The sequence below is a fragment of the Podarcis erhardii genome (assembly GCF_964252035.2).
Source record: "Podarcis erhardii genome assembly, chromosome: 2".
In the NCBI taxonomy this organism is placed as follows: Eukaryota; Metazoa; Chordata; class Lepidosauria; order Squamata; family Lacertidae; genus Podarcis; species Podarcis erhardii.
In genome coordinates this window covers 108,771,121-108,786,807 of record NC_138498.1, presented here as the reverse complement: position 1 = coordinate 108,786,807, position 15,687 = coordinate 108,771,121, and the positions used below count along the sequence as shown (strand labels likewise).

The 15,687-nt window shown below is 45.4% G+C and overlaps 2 protein-coding genes and 1 long non-coding RNA gene across 4 annotated transcripts in view; 2 read left to right on the top strand and 1 right to left on the bottom strand.

Moving 5' to 3' along the window:
• The window catches only part of LOC309337470, a 119,810-nt gene that overhangs the window by 33,854 nt on the left and 70,269 nt on the right, over window positions 1-15,687 (top strand). The gene's annotated exons all lie outside the window — the stretch shown is intronic.
• LOC309337163 (uncharacterized protein) lies at window positions 430-5,587 on the bottom strand. Of its 2 annotated transcripts, none has more exons than XM_081853888.1 (2): window positions 5,525-5,587; window positions 430-2,496 (listed from the first exon to the last, which is right to left on the bottom strand). In XM_081853888.1, the coding sequence occupies exon 2, from the start codon at window positions 2,155-2,157 to the stop codon at window positions 1,300-1,302; it is 858 nt and encodes a 285-aa protein (XP_081710014.1). In that variant the 5' UTR covers window positions 2,158-2,496; window positions 5,525-5,587; the 3' UTR covers window positions 430-1,299. The 2 variants fall into 2 exon arrangements, with proteins under 2 accessions (XP_081710014.1, XP_081710013.1); XM_081853887.1 differs by having other exon boundaries at window positions 5,447-5,578.
• LOC309336299 (uncharacterized protein) lies at window positions 3,513-14,851 on the top strand (the record flags this gene model as incomplete). Its single annotated transcript, XM_081851922.1, has 3 exons — window positions 3,513-3,521; window positions 9,863-10,121; window positions 13,217-14,851. The coding sequence occupies 3 exons, from the start codon at window positions 3,513-3,515 to the stop codon at window positions 14,392-14,394; spliced, it is 1,446 nt and encodes a 481-aa protein (XP_081708048.1). The 3' UTR covers window positions 14,395-14,851.

The following is a 15,687-nucleotide window of genomic DNA, read 5'->3' as shown; positions in this document are numbered from 1 at the left end:
TCCAGCGACTTCCCTTCTTCTCTTTCCATGGTTCGTTTTACATATCACACACCCCTGCATATATTACTATTACTATAACCATTCAAATCAATTTTCCACTTTTACAGCCATCAAAAATTATTTACTCTATTGAATTTATCTTAATGCCGCCAGCATTTTCAGCTGTACACAGTTATTTTCCATATATTCAATAAATGCTTTCCAATCTTCTTTAAACATATGTTCTTCTTGTTCTCTTATTCTATATGTTAAATCTGCAAGTTGTGCGTTTTCTGTCAACTTAAGTTGCACTCGCTCACTTTCCATCATTTTGGGGCTAACAAAACACGGGCCACAGTTGTTGCGTACGTGAATAACCTTTCCTGGCACCTGGAAATTTCAGTCTGGTTTATCCCTAGCAAAAAGGACTCTGTTGTTTTTTTCCGGGGTGGGGGTGGGGAGTAATTTTGAGAAAATGTAAATAAAAGATTTTAAAGACTTGTATTTTCATCATTAAAAAAACCTGTTTGAAGTACTATGGTGTTGGATGCCCTAAATGTTTCTAGGCAGTTTTAAAAATATTTTTATTTTAAATTGTACTGTTTTAACATTTGGTGTTTGCTATGCTGGGATCCTTAAGGAGGAAGGGCAGGGCACAAAATTTAATAAATAAATAAAGCTCATTTTTTAAAAAGGTTCTTTTTTAAAAAAAGGAATTGGCATTCTATTCACACCATGCGTTTTAAGTACCATGATACCATTTTACACTGTCATGGTTTCCCCCAAAGAATTCTGGGAGCTGTAGTCTGTTGAGGGTTTCCTAGCAACAAGGAGCACCCTTATTTCCCTCACAGAACTGCAGTTGTCACAGTGGTTTAATAATCAATTCCTGAATCGGGAGGAAAGGGAAGGTTGTATTTTTTAAAAAAGTAAAAGTGGAAGGATATTTTTAATAGAAAGAAAGAAAGATAGAAAGAAAGAAAGAAAGAAAACCTATGCAGGAGTGAAAGTTATCACCTATCACTGCACATTTTCTTATGCCAAGCTATGATTATTATGACTCAATGATTTGCCAGTCACAGCAGAGTGGTCCCATCTTCTACAATTCTCAGAAGGGTTTAACAGTCAATCCCTCTTCCCAGGGAATTATGGGAATTGTAGGTTTATGAGGGGAATAGACACCCCTTAGCAACTCACAGCACCCTTAACAAAATACAGTTTCTCAGGATTCTTTGCGGGAAGCCATGGCTGTCTCCAAAGTGGTATGATACCGCTTTAAACGTACAGTGCAGACGGCCCCTTTTGTCGCAGAGCAGTCGCCTACGGCATTTTCTTACGAGCGTGAAGTTTCTGATGAGCGATGAGGGGCGATTTTTGGCTGAAGCTTCTCCCGCAGTCGGGACAAACATACGGTTTCTCTCCCGTGTGGGTTCTAATATGCTGCGTAAGAATGGAGCTCACCCTAAAGCTCCGCTCACAGTCGGGACATTTATACGGTTTTTCTCCCGTGTGGATTCTCTGGTGTTTACTAAGGGTGGAAAGGATAGTAAAGCCTTTCCCACAATCGGGGCACTGGAAGGGCCTCTCTCCTGTGTGAATTCTCTGGTGCACGTTGAGATGGGAGCTCCGGTTGAAGCTTTTCCCGCATTCTGCGCACAAAAAGGGCTTCTCAGATGTGTGGACTCTCTGATGTTCAATAAGGCTCGAACTCACAGTGAAACTTTTGCCACAGTCGGGGCATTCGTAAGGTTTCTCTCCCGTGTGGCTTCTCTGATGCGTCACAAAGTTTGAGCTCTGACTGAAGCTTTTCCCGCACTCGCCGCAGACGTAAGGTTTCTCCCCGGTGTGAACCCGGTGGTGTTTAATGAGGTCTGCTTTGTAACTGAAACTCTTCTCGCACTCGGGGCATTTGAAGGGCTTTTCTTCCATGTGGATTTTTCTGTGTCTGCTCAGAGTTGAGCTGGCCCCGTACCTTTTCCCACATTCGGGGCACTTGTACGGCTTTTCTCCAGTGTGGATTCTCTGATGAGTGCTGAAGTTCTTGCTGTGAGTGAAACATTTCCCACACTCCAGGCATTTGTACAGTTCGCCTGTGGCGTGGGCTTGATGTTCGAAAGGATCTGAGTGGCCCAGGAAGCTTCCCCCAAAATTGGGGCATTGTAATAATTTCTCTCCCATGTGATGCTGCAGGCGAGTTTATTCTCCAGTTGTGTCTCCTGAGTCCCAAAAAATGATAAAGAGTCACTTCTTTGCAGGTTTCTCGATAAGGGGTAAAATTGAAGCTTCAGGCTGAACGATGTATTCAAAGTCAAAATATTTTGAAGCTGACTTTGCTGTATGATGGATGATTAAATTGTGTTCTGACTGGCAATATTCCCTAGTCAAATCTGTCTGTTTACTTAGCTGGAGTTACACTCATTCAAGCCCTTCGCTTTTATTCTTCCGCGCAGGATATGGATGACGTACCAGATGCCAAAAGGAGATAAATAAAAGGTCCATCACGTTCTCCTCTTCATTCTGCCAAGACACAAAGAGTTCAATAATAATAATAATAATAATTATTATTATTATTATTATTATTATTATTATTATTATTATTTATTTATACCCCGCCCATCTGGCTGGGTCCCCCAGCCACTCTGGGCGGCTTCCAACAAAACACAAAAATAAAATAACCCATTAAACATTAAAAGCTTCCCTAAACAGGGCTGCCTTTAGATGTCTTCTAAAAGTTTGGTAGTTATTTTTCTCTTTGACATCTGATGGGAGGGCGTTCCACAGGGCGGGCGCCACTACCAAGAAGGCCCTCTGCCTGGTTCCCTTGGCTTCTCGCAGTGAGGGAACCGCCAGAAGGCCCTCGGCGCTGGACCTCAGTGTCCGGGCAGAACGATGGAGGTGGAGACACTCCTTCAGGTATACTGGACCAAGGCCATTTAGGGCTTTAAAGGTCAGTACCAACACTTTGAATTGTGCTCGGAAACATACTGGGAGCCAGTGTAGGTCTTTCAGGACCGGTGTTATATGGTCTTGGCGGCCGCTCCCAATCACCAGTCTAATTGCCGCTTTCTGGATTAATTGTAGTAAATAAACCAGGCTTCCTCAACCCCGGCCCTCTAGATGTTTTGAGACTACAATTCCCATCATCCCTGACCACTGGTCCTGCTAGCTAGGGATCATGGGAGTTGTAGGCCAAAAACATCTGGAGGGCCGAAGGTTGAGGAAGCCTGCAATAAACAAACCATTCCCTGCAAAGATAATGGAGGAAACCCATTTCTCAGTCATTTAGATGGGAGAGGAAATCCCTCTTGTGTGTTACCTCCATTAAGGGAGCACATGTGGTGAAGACGGTGGGTATTGTGCATTTAGCTCCACCCCCAAAGGCCTGCGGCCCCTCCCACCCACAGGTATCAGGGCATAACTTCTGATGCAGAGCGCCTTCTCTATGACTGGAAGCTCCCTGCGCGATTTAGAACCTCAACCACCCAGATTTCTAAATTGCACCAGGAATTTCCATGCAGAGGTCATGCCCCAACATGGCAAAGGTTGGGAAATCCTCACAAGGTCGGAGACAGGGTGCTAATGCATAGGCCTGCATGTCCTTCCTTTCACATGCCCTTAATACCCATATCCTACAGGCTTCCCCAACCTGGTGCCCTCCATATGTTTTGGACTATAACTCACATCAGGCCCAACCACCACAACCAATGATCATGACTGATATGAGTTTCCCCAAAGTGGCTGGGGAAACCCAGCCTGATGGGCATGGTATAAAAAACAACCATTATTATTATTATTATTATTATTATTATTATGAATTGTCCAAAATATTTGGAGGACACCGGGTTTGGGGCTACAGCTAATGCACATTTACTCAGAAATAAGCCCCACTGAGCTCAATGGGTCTGGCTCCTAGATAAGTCTATATAGGATTGCAGCTTAAGCCTATGGATACATGCTAATGAAAATGTATATTCTTCCAGTTTACCCCCTGCTTTTATTTCCCTTCCCTTCTTCCTTGTGTGGAATTTCAAATTGTCCTCTAGAATTTGTAAAGTACCATGCTCATGGATGGTCTTATTGTGGGGTAACCAGTCTCCTATAACCAACATGTTTAAGTCTACTTAACACATGAAGGGGTTAAGACCATAGAGTAAGCTGTTCTGCCAGGCTCAGCCTAGGTCCCTCCCCCTCACTTTGGGAGGAAGGTAATCAAGCCCTATTGTACTTCAGTCTACCTGGGAAGCTCATCCTGTGCTGGTTGCTCCATCTCAGAGTGCATGGCTCTCACTGGCCAACCTTGAGTTCCTATAACAATAATGTAGGAACTTTCACCACTAACTTTCAAATCCAAGGAAGTTTTACTGCCTGTGCAACTTTTTTGGGAATGCTGTATGGAAAAGCACATGAATCTGGCCTTGGGAAAGTTTGTAAGTAAACCATTTTTAACTTACCAAACGTGTGGTCTTTTTCTATGTTAGGGGAAGAGGGGGACTTTGGAAGGTCTAACAGCATATATTTCCATACTTTGCTGCATTTTTTGTGATTTTAAATCTCTACTGGGGTTCTCTCACCAAAGAGTACTTACCCCAAACTTGGATCTTGGCAACCAATAATTATCCTTTATTTATTTTTTCCCTTGAACCAATAATTATCTATTATAGTGTTTCCCAGACTTTCTCCCCTACGGACCACTTGGATATTGCTGAAGGTCTTGGTGGCGCATTTAAGGATTTTTCTGCCTTTTGCATTACGTGCAATATTCTTTTTAACTGTCTTTTAATTGCTGCTTTTATTTCTTGAAGTTTACAAGTTGCTTTGTGGAGGGAGTTCCACAAAAAGCAGGGCATGCATTTTAAACAAAAATAATTTTAATATATATCTGAAAGACTACAGGCTGCCTAACCTTGCCACAGCTTCGTGGAAAAGACACTGCTCCAAATCTTTGCAAGCGCCCAGTTCTTTACTTCCTGGTTTTACTTCCTTGCTTCTCTAAAACACCTGCTGTCCTTTGGGAAAATGCAGTTCCTATCTATCTATCTATCTATCTATCTATCTATCTATCATCTATCTATCTATCTATCTATCTATCTATATCTATCTATCATCTATCTCTATCTATCTATCATCTATCTATCTATCTATCTATCTATCTATCATCTATCAATCTAATCTACAGTGCTACCTCGGGTTAAGTACTTAATTTGTTCCAGAGGTCCGTTCTTAACCTGAAACTGTTCTTAACCTGAAGCACCACTTTAGCTAACGGGGCCTCCTGCTGCGCTGCCAGAGCACAATTTCTGTTCTCATCCTGAAGCAAAGTTCTTAACCTGAAGCACTATTTCTGGGTTAGTGGAGTCTGTAACCTGAAGCGTATGTAACCTGAGGTACCACTGTATCTATATTCTCTGCAGGCTGAGAACTGCAGGTAGGGCGTGACAGCCATGGGAGATGGCCATTTGCCCCTTACCTTATTATTCCAACTCCAATCCCAAAGACAAACAGCAGAAGCAGCAGCGCATTTTGTCTCCTGGGAAAGAATCCTCACCTTGGCTAGTCTCGCAAGGGACCTCCACCTCTCCAGTGCCTGGGAAACCGGAAACTTGCAAGGAAGAAGATGAGCAAATTCCTTGATCCGGAAGCTCAAAAGATCTTCGCTTTGCTCTCTCCCTCTTCTTATTTCCCAGCAAGTCAATCCGATCTCATATAGAGCCCTCTGCTGGCTACGGCAGGCCATGTGTATTGGAAGTGGTGGATGGGCACGATCGGGGAAAGAAATGGTAGAGTTGAAAGGGACCCCCAAGAGTCAAAATTTATTATTATTGTTCCGCCTGGCCTTTGGTTCGGACTCAGTCTGACCCTTATGTTTCCCTCCCCTTATGGTCTTGATTTATTGGCTACTTTTAAAATGAGGCTGCATTTTAAATTGCATTTTGAACCTGTATTTTAAATTGCCCCCCCCCCTTATGTTTCTCCTGTGATTTTATTGGTGTTAGCCGCTCTGAGCCCGGCTCTGGTCAGGGAGGGCGGGGTATAAATAAAATTTATTATCATCATCATCATCCAGTCCACCCCCCTGCAATGCAGAAATTGGTGGGCCGTTTTTATGACTACTACTCGCAACAAACTAGGTGAGGGAGACAGCATCCAGAAGGTTTTCCACCCTTAGTGTAAACACCAATTTTAGGGAAGTTTTTAATGTTTGCTGTTTTGTCGCTTATTGTTATTATTATTATTATTATTCTCTTGGGAGCTGCCCAAAGTGACCCGGGAAACCCAGCCAGATGGGCGGAGTATAAATAATAAATTGTTATTATTATATAATTATTATTACACTTAATACACATTTAAAGCACATATCTCCTCCCCAAGAATCATGGGAGCTGTAGTTTATCCCTCACAGAGTATAAAGCTGCTGAATACACACTTGCATGGGACTGAATAAGCATATGGTAAAGGTAAAGGGACCCCTAACCATTAGGTCCAGTTGCGGACGACTCTGGGGTTGCGACGCTCATCTCGCTTTACTGGCCGAGGGAGCCACCGTACAGCTTCTGGGTCATGTTGCCAGCATGACTAAGCCGCTTCTGGCGAACCAGAGCAGCGCACGGAAACGCCGTTTACCTTCCCGCTGGAGCGGTACCTATTTATCTACTTGCACTTTGCCGTGCTTTCGAACTGCTGGGTTGGCAGGAGCAGGGACCGAGCAACGGAAGCTCACCCCGTTGCGGGGATTCCAACTGCTGACCTTCTGATCGGCAAGTCCTAGGCTCTGTGGTTTAACCCACAGCGCCACCCACATCATATGAGCTGCCTGTAAAAACAAAAAAATTAACTGTGCTATTTTGTGAGAGTCATAGGATCATAGGGTTGGGAGGGACCTCCAAGGAAGGAAGGAACAGATTGTCTGTCCCTGTCCTCGCGATAGGCTTGTGGAAACTACAGTGGTACCTCTGGTTATGTACTTACCGTAATTTGTCCTGGAGGTCCATTCTTAACCTGAAAGTGTTCTTAGCTAATGGGGCCTCCTGCTGCCACTGCGCCCCTGGAGCACGATTTCTGTTCTCATCCTGAAGCAAAGTTCTTAACCCAATGTACTATTTCTGGGTTAGCGGAGTGTGTAACCTGAAGCGTCTGTGACCTGAAGTGTATGTAACCTGAGGTACCACTGTATTTTCTTCCACTGATAACTCGTTTTTCTTTCAAAACAAGTCTCTCATCTAGGTGCTGAGCGGAAGCAGACCTACCTGAGCAAAATAATGACCTCATGCGCCTCCAAAGCAGAGTGACATCTGCACAGTTTTCAGCCACTGCACAGTTTTCCCTCATTATTATTTTCTTTCTTAAAAAAACAACAGCATTTCTAGGGTTGGCACCCCACCCCCCATTTCCACTGCTGAACAGCTTGAAACACCTGGCTACCAACCCCAACCTCCATAAATGGGGTACCAACCCACCCCCTTACTCCATGTGCGCCCCCCCGCTTCCATAGGCGGAATCGGCACTGCTACCGGTGCCACGTCATGCCCTTTGGCCTCGACCGTCTTTGGAACTCCCTGCCTCTTGATCTCAAGTAGGAGCCTTTGCTGTGCGCTTTTTGGCGCCTGCTGAAAACACCCTTGTTTAAACAAGCCTCCCCCCCCCCCCATATACATAGAAAGCTGAGGTCATATTCCTCCATTTTAGCGGTTTAACCTTCTCTGTCTGCTTCTTGAGAACGAAGTACAGTGGTACCTCGGGTTACATATGCTTCAGGTTACACACTCCACTAAGCCAGAAATAGTGCTTCAGGTTAAGAACTTTGCTTCAGGATAAGAACAGAAATCATGCGACGGCGGCAGCAGGAGGCCCCATTAGCTAAAGTGGTGCTTCAGGATAAGAACAGTTTCAGGTTAAGTATGGACCTCCGGAACGAATTAAGTACTTAACCCGAGGTACCACTGTATGTACATCTACACTTTCATGCACGCATGCATGCACAGGTCAAGAACCTTGATAGATGTTGTCTTAAATCCCGAAAGAACCTCAAAACACCGTACTGTACTCTACTCTTGCAGATGTGTGACTTGAACTACTGTGGAGGCAGCCGACGACTTTCTGTGTGCTTTGGCCTTAAATCACTGTCATCTTTTTTTTAAATGGATAACTTTGTCTCTTCTGTAAACCGGTTTTTGTACAATCAAGCAGCGTATAAATTTAATAATAATAATAATATATTTTTTTTATTTATACCCTGCCCTTCCCGGTTCAAAAACCGGGCTCAGGGCGGCTAACAACAAATTTAAAACACATAATTGATGCAACAAAAAACAGCATAAAATACAATATAAAACATGAATAACAATAAATTCAGAATTCAAAAATCAATTTTGGGGGGAAATCTATCCAATAAACATTAGATGATCACCAGGGCTAGCTGGCTAAATTAGTCCTATTTGGACCAGCAAGGAGACCAGGGGAGAATTAGCTGTGGGATCCCAGAGCGGGTAATCTTAATAAGAAGGGGAGGGGGAGGGTAGGAAGGGGAATAAAAGATCAGGCTAAGTTCAAGTTGAAAGCCAGGAGGAATAGCTCTGTCTTACAGGCCGTGCGGAAGGAAGTTAAATCCTGCAGGGCCCTGGTCTCATGGGACAGAGCATTCCACCAGGTCGGAGCCATCACTGAGAAGGCCCTGGCCCTTATTTATAAAAAAACAATTAAGAAATTAAAAAGCACTGCTGCAAATTTTCCTCAATTTAATCTTTTAGTAAAACCGTTTTGAGGGGTCTTTACAAAAAAACAATAAAAGGGTGTTTATAACTTTTAAGAAGGGAACAAGCAAGCAAGCAAACAGTCCTATCCCTTAGTACTTGAGTTGCGAGGCGGTCTCCATAGGATGCTTTTGTGCTGGAGATCACGCGAAGGCTCCCCCCATCTTCTTCCTTTTTTAAAAAAATATTTTTTTATTTAACATATTAATTATAATACATACAATAAAACTTCACATCTTATACAATCTTTTTGGACTTCCATCAGCACCTCTGATGATCCACCATTCTTATCATTTCTTCTGCATTTATTAAATTCATATTGCCTTTAATTATCTTAACTAACAACCCCCCCTTTATCCATTTTTGCAATAATTCAAATAATTCTCCTCACAAAACTTCCTGCAAACCTACAAACGTAATCTGATCATCACAATTACTTTTCAAATAGTCTGTAAATTTACACCAGTCTTCCGTGAATCTCTGGTCCCGCAGGTTTCGATTTCTTCCTGTTAGTTTATCTAATTCTGCATAGTTCATCAATTTCATCCTCCATTCTTCTTTCGTCGGTAATTCTTCTTGCTTCCATTTTTGTGCCAATAATATTCTTGCTGCCATCATTGCGTATAAGAACAGCTTAGAATCCTTTCTATTTATATCATCTCCTACAATGCCAAGTAAAAATGCTTCTGGTTTCTTAATAAATGTATATTTCAACATTTTTTTCACCTCATTATATATCATTTCTCAGAAGTTTTTCACCTTTTTACATTCCCACCACATATTATAAAACATTCCTTCTTTTTCTTTACATTTCCAACATTTATTACTAACTTTATACATTTTAGCTAATTTAATGGGTGTAATATACCATCTATACGTCATTTTCTTTTAAGGCAATTGCATGCAGTAAATTTTAAACCTTCTTTCCATAGTTTTTCCCCAATCACTCATCTGTATGTTATACCCAATACCTTTAGCCCAATGAATCATAACCGACTTCTTCTTCCTATGCCGCAATGCTGCAAGAGAAATCTCTGCATCCCACGAATCTTAATGCAGCAGCTCGACTTTCTCCCCCTCTATCTCTCTCCCCAGCTGTGGGATAGACTCCCTCTCCCCGCCCTCCCTAACTTTAGACGCCACGAGCGACACCTGGCGCAGGCAGGCAGCGTCCAGCAGAGGGCTCCTTCTCCGCTTCTTTCCTAAGGAAGCGGCGGTGGCGAGAGAATTACGGTATCCATCGGGGCCCTTCCCTTCTCCCGCCCACGATCCCAGAAGATCGACGGGAGCTGGACCCCCTGCTGGGGAGGGATCTTGGGGCCGCCTGCACGGAAGGGGACGCCAAGCTGCTGCAAGGGCCCGGATCCTGCTTTGCAGAGCCCGAGCCCGACCGAGGTGAGACGCAGCAAGCAGCCCTGGGCCGCGGCGGCCATTAGCTCCTCCCGTGCAGCCCGTCGAGTCTCGTTGCAAGGCCGGAGGGTGGGGAGATTGGGGGGCGAATCGCCCCGGGGAAGACCCCGTCCAGGGGCCGAGCAGGGCTGGGGGCGAGGAAGTCCCCCAATCTGCGCCCAAGCGGTTCGGTTGAGAGAAAAGCAGAACGACGCATGAATGGAATGGGTTTTTTCCCCTGTCCGCAGCCTAGGATCTGCTCAAAGGGGGAGATCCGCCAACGAGGCAGGCGATTTAGATCCCCGCGATCTCTCTACGCGTGAGAAAATAGGGGGTGATTCTCACGATCAGGACAATTAGCCTCATCCAGCCTCGGGCTTTGAAGAAAGCGGTGTGGCGTATATTGAAATTGCCACGTTTTGCTTTTCAGAACAGCCCTGGGAGGTAGGACGGGCTGAGATACCTCGGGTTACAGACGCTTCATGTTACAGACACTTCAGGTTACAGACTCCGCTAACCCAGAAATAGTACCTCGGGTTAAGAACTTTGCTTCAGGATGAGAACAGAAATTGTGCGGCGGCAGCAGGAAACCCCATTAGCTAAAGTGGTGCTTCAGGTTAAATACAGTTTCAGGTTAAAAACAGACCTCCAGAACGAATTAAGCTCTTAACCCAAGGTATCACTGTATCATATGACTGCCACAGGCTTTGAGGAAGTGTGGGAAAAGTTGCCCATAGCGTTCTCCCCCAGTTCCTAGTTAGCGGGATTTGGAGAACAGCACCAAGCAGAGCTCCAGGCCCGCTCAGCTTATGTGTGCTGGCAGTGCCACCCTGTTAACTCTGCAATTGTAATGCCACCCACAGGGCACCGCCAGCCAGTATAGATTGCTTATCTGGGACTGGGGAGTGTGGGGCAGCTCAGGGTCTTGAAGCCATGGGTTCGAGTCCTACCCTTCAGAGTAGGAGAAAACAAGCTTGCTCCCTCTTCCATGTGACAGCCCTTGAGATATTGTAAGATGGCTATCATATCTCCTCTTTCCCAGTTTAACATACCTAATTCCCTCAGCCGTTCCTCATAAGGCTCAGTTTCCAGATCTTTGATCACCTTGGTCGCCCTCCTCTGCGTACCTTCCAGCTTGCTAATATCCTTCCTAAAATTGTAGCTCCCAGAACTGGACACAGTGTTCTAGGTGTGGTCTGACCAGGGCAGAATAGAGCAGTACTATGGTTTTCCTTGATCTGGACACTAGACTTCTGTTGTCGCAGCCTAAAATAGCATCAGCATTTATTTATTTTTTGGCTGCTGCATCTCACTGTTGACTTATGTTAAGCTTGTGGTTACTAAGAGCCCTAGATCTTGGCCACTCTCCTCTGTACACATTCCAGGTTGTCAATATGTCTCTTAAATTGTGGTATGTCGGGGACAGGACTGGCATTATCAATTGGGTGGGTACCACCCATGGTGTTCACTCCAGCAGCAGTGAGTGAGTCCTACTGGGACCCCGAAGAGAGAGAAAAAGGAGGGAGTAGCATAACCACAGGGACGCAGGTGTCACTGTGGGTTAAACCACAGAGCCTAGGACTTGCCGATCAGAAGGTTCGAATCCCCGTGACGGGGTGAGCTCCCGTTGCTCGGTCCCTGCTGCTGCCAACCTAGCAGTTCGGAAGCATGTCAAAGTGCAAGTAGATAAATAGGTACCGCTCTGGCGGGAAGGTAAACGGCATTTCTGTGCGCTGCTCTGGTTTGCCAGAAGCGGCTTAGTCATGCTGGCAACATGACCCGGAAGCTGTACGCCGGCTCCCTCGGCCAATAAAGCGAGATGAGCACTGCAACACCAGAGTCGGTCACGACTGGACCTAATGGTCAGGGCTCCCTTTACCTTTAGCATAACCACATAAAACAAAACAAGAGGCAAACTCTCAGAACAGTACTGGAAAAGGAATCATTTTATCATGTAAACCATTTTATCACTTTATATTGATTGATTGATTGATTGATTGATTGATTGATTGAATTTATATACCACCCTATACCCCGAGGTCTCAGGGAGGTTCACAGAAAAGACCACAATATACAAAATCAAAATAAGAATAATAACCCAATACTGTAACATCCCTTCAAAAAAAGAGCCACATTTTAAAAGGGTATAGGATGTCCATCAGGTCAGCCAAAGGCCTGGTTAAAAAAGAATGTGTTTGCCTGGCACCTAAAGGTGCATGATGAAGGCGCCAGGTGAACTTCCCTGGGGAGAGCAGTCCACAAGTGGGGAGCCACTGCATAGAAGGCCCCGTTCTCGTCTTGCCACCCTCTGGACCTCTCGAGGAGGAGGCACACGAAGGAGGGCCTCAGAAGATGATCTCAGGGTCCGGGTTGGTTCATATGGGAAGAGGCGGTCCTTGATGTATTGTGGTCCTAAGTATGCTGCTTATATGTCCAGATGGCTTCAATGTATACGAAAAAACAACACCACCACAAACTGGCTTTGAAAAACTTTTTCATATTCTCCAGTGTGCTACCCTTGCCGTTGTGGCGGCACAGGGTTGCTATTCTGTGATTGGACTTATGCTACATGTTGAAGGGGTCATTTATCCAGTCTGTATAACATTTACTGCACATGTAACTTGTTAAGATAGAGTTGTACGTTTATTCGCTCCATGTTTACCGTATCTCCAGGCTTTGTCTTGCACATGGCACCTTAGGATGTTTGTTGTTTGAATGGTTACAAGTCTATCACTATTCTAGCTATTATTCTAGTAAATTTGGTTTTATACTTATAAGCCAGTTTATGGTGTTGTTGTTTTGTTGTATTATTATTACTGTCACCACATTTGATACTTTGTGTATATACTTCAATGTATACATTCAGTCTCTTCTGCTTTCTTCCATCTTAAAGTCAGACCCAAAGAGCAGCTTAAAAAAAATTTAATCGATAAACAATGCACCAAAGGTTGAGAAAATGGGAAGAAGGGCTTGTGAACATCAATAAGGGGATTGTATGAATCTCTAGTCTGACTCCCTGCAATACAAAACAATTTTTGGAGTCCTCAGCACGGAATAACGCCTCATCTCTGTGTTTTTTCTCTCTCTCTGTTTCTTTTCAGCTATTGATAAAATGTTGACCCAACACAAAGAAGAGAAAACCGACCAGGAAAGTCTCTTGAAAGAGGGTAGCGCTAGGAGCCCGCCTCACCTGAAGGCCTTTCTGAAAAGGCATGGAACTGGGATGCCGGAAGAACAAGTTCTCAAGAAGAAACACACGTGTCCTGATTGTGGGAAGAACTTTTGCCGCCGTTCGGACCTTGTCCGGCACCGGAAACTCCATACGGGAGACCGTCCGTTTATCTGTTCCAAGTGTGGGAAAGGCTTTGTTCAGAGTACCCACCTCATCGCACACCAGAAAAGCCACGTGCGAGAGAAGCCCTTTTTCTGTCCTCACTGCGGTAGAAGCTTCAACCAGATCCTGAACTTCAACAGACACCAGAGAACTCACTCTAAGGAACCACCGTTCCAGTGCTGCGACTGCGGGAAGACCTTCAGCCGCAGCTCGAACCTAATTATGCACCAGAGGGCGCACACAGGGGAGAGGCCTTATAAATGCTTCGACTGTGGAAATAGCTTCAGCAGGAGCTCCACTCTCGTTACTCATCAGAGAATCCACACCGGCGAGAAACCCTATAAATGCCAGGACTGCTGGAAAAGCTTTGGCAGACGGTCGACCCTGGTGATGCACCAGAGAATCCACACAGGGGAGAAGCCTTATCAATGTCCCGACTGCCCGGAAAGCTTCAGCGTCAAATCGGGTCTTCTAAGTCATCAGAGAATCCACATGACCGAGAAACCCTACCTTTGCCTGGAGTGCGGCAAAAACTTCTGCCGGAGCGCAGACCTCATCATCCACCAGAGAATCCACACGGGAGAAAAACCCTACAAGTGCAACGACTGCGGCAAGAAATTCAACACGAACTCGCACCTTGTCACTCACCTGAGGATTCACACAGGGGAAAAACCGTACAAGTGTCCCGAGTGCGGGAAAGGCTTCTCTTACAGCTCCGTGCTTGTGGGCCACCAGCGGCTTCACACGGGAGAAAAGCCGTACGCCTGTCTTGAGTGCGGGAAAACCTTCCGCAACAATTCGCACCTTATCACACACCAGAGAGTGCACACGGGAGAGAAGCCTTACGAATGCGCCGAGTGCGGGAGGGGTTTCAGTGTCAGTTCAAATCTTCGGAAGCACCGGAAAATCCACGAAAGGGAGACCTCTCTTAAAGATTCTGAGTAGCAACCCTAGCTGATGAAGTCCCAGTTAGGCGCTAGCAAAGCTTGCAAACCCACAGCTCTCAACCTGTGGGTCCCCAGATGTTGTTGGACTACAACTCCCATCATCCCTGAGCTCTGGCCTTGCTAGCTAGGGACGATGGGATTTGTAGTTCAACATCTGGGGACCCACAGGTTGAGAAAGGCTGTTGCAAACGGAAATTGGCGCACGGTGGGGGGTGCCTGAGAAAAACATCCGGAAAATCTTTTGCAATGCAGAATAGAGAACATGGAGCATAGGGTAGCAAGGAACGCAGACCAAATCTAGTCTTAGAAAGATCTGGTTCTGGTAAATCCTGACAATTCTGTTTCTCTAATGGGTGGGATAGGATGAGGAACCTTCTGTATTCTGTCTTCACCAGAGAAACTCGCACACTTTTTCTCAAAAGGAGCTAACGCGAATAAAGTAGATTTGTACATGCTTCCTTGGCCGATGCCTGTGTTTCTGACGTCCTGCTTCTTCAAAATATAGCGGCCGCAGAGAGCAATATGGAAGGGGCGTGATGGGAAAGGGCATGGATGTTGGGGGCTGCGCTGGGCGGCGAGACAGGCAAATAGCACACAGATCATTCAAATAGCTGACATCACAAAAGTCAGTGCAATTCCAGTGGTCATCAGCTGAACAAAAGCTTGTGCACAATCAAGAACGGGCAGATGGGGTAGAGCACCACAGAGATGGAATGGGGAGCCTTAGACCTTGGGGGCTGAATCCAGCCTTCTAGGCCTCTTATCTGACACTTGGGACTTTCCCTAGCCCCACCCACTACTGACCCTGCTCCACCCTCTCCTTGAGTGTTTTTGCCTGGCTTGACTTTGTCCTCGAACTCCGGTGATGCCGGCAGCTGGGCTCGAGTGCATGCAGAAACTTGCCTACTGTACAAAGGCAAAGTTTAACATTCATTGCTCCGCCTCTTTTTGTCCCTGGCTCCTCCCACCAGCTCCTCCCACCACTGGCACATGGCCCTCAGAAGGGATTGTGGCCCTGGGCCTGTAAAAGGTTCCCCACCCCAGAGATAAGAGGGTAGAATATCATCTGCCTCTGGTTGGGACAGCACAGATTCTGTTCTTTGCCAGGTTGATGTTTTATGTTTTTAATACTTTGTTAGGAGCTGCCCTGAGTGGTTGGGGCATCCCAGTCAGATGGCCGGCATATTATTATTATTATTATTATTATTATTATTATTATTATTAATCATACACACACCTGTGTGTTCAGTTTTCTGTACTGCATCTCATTCAGTGCTACAATTACCGTATT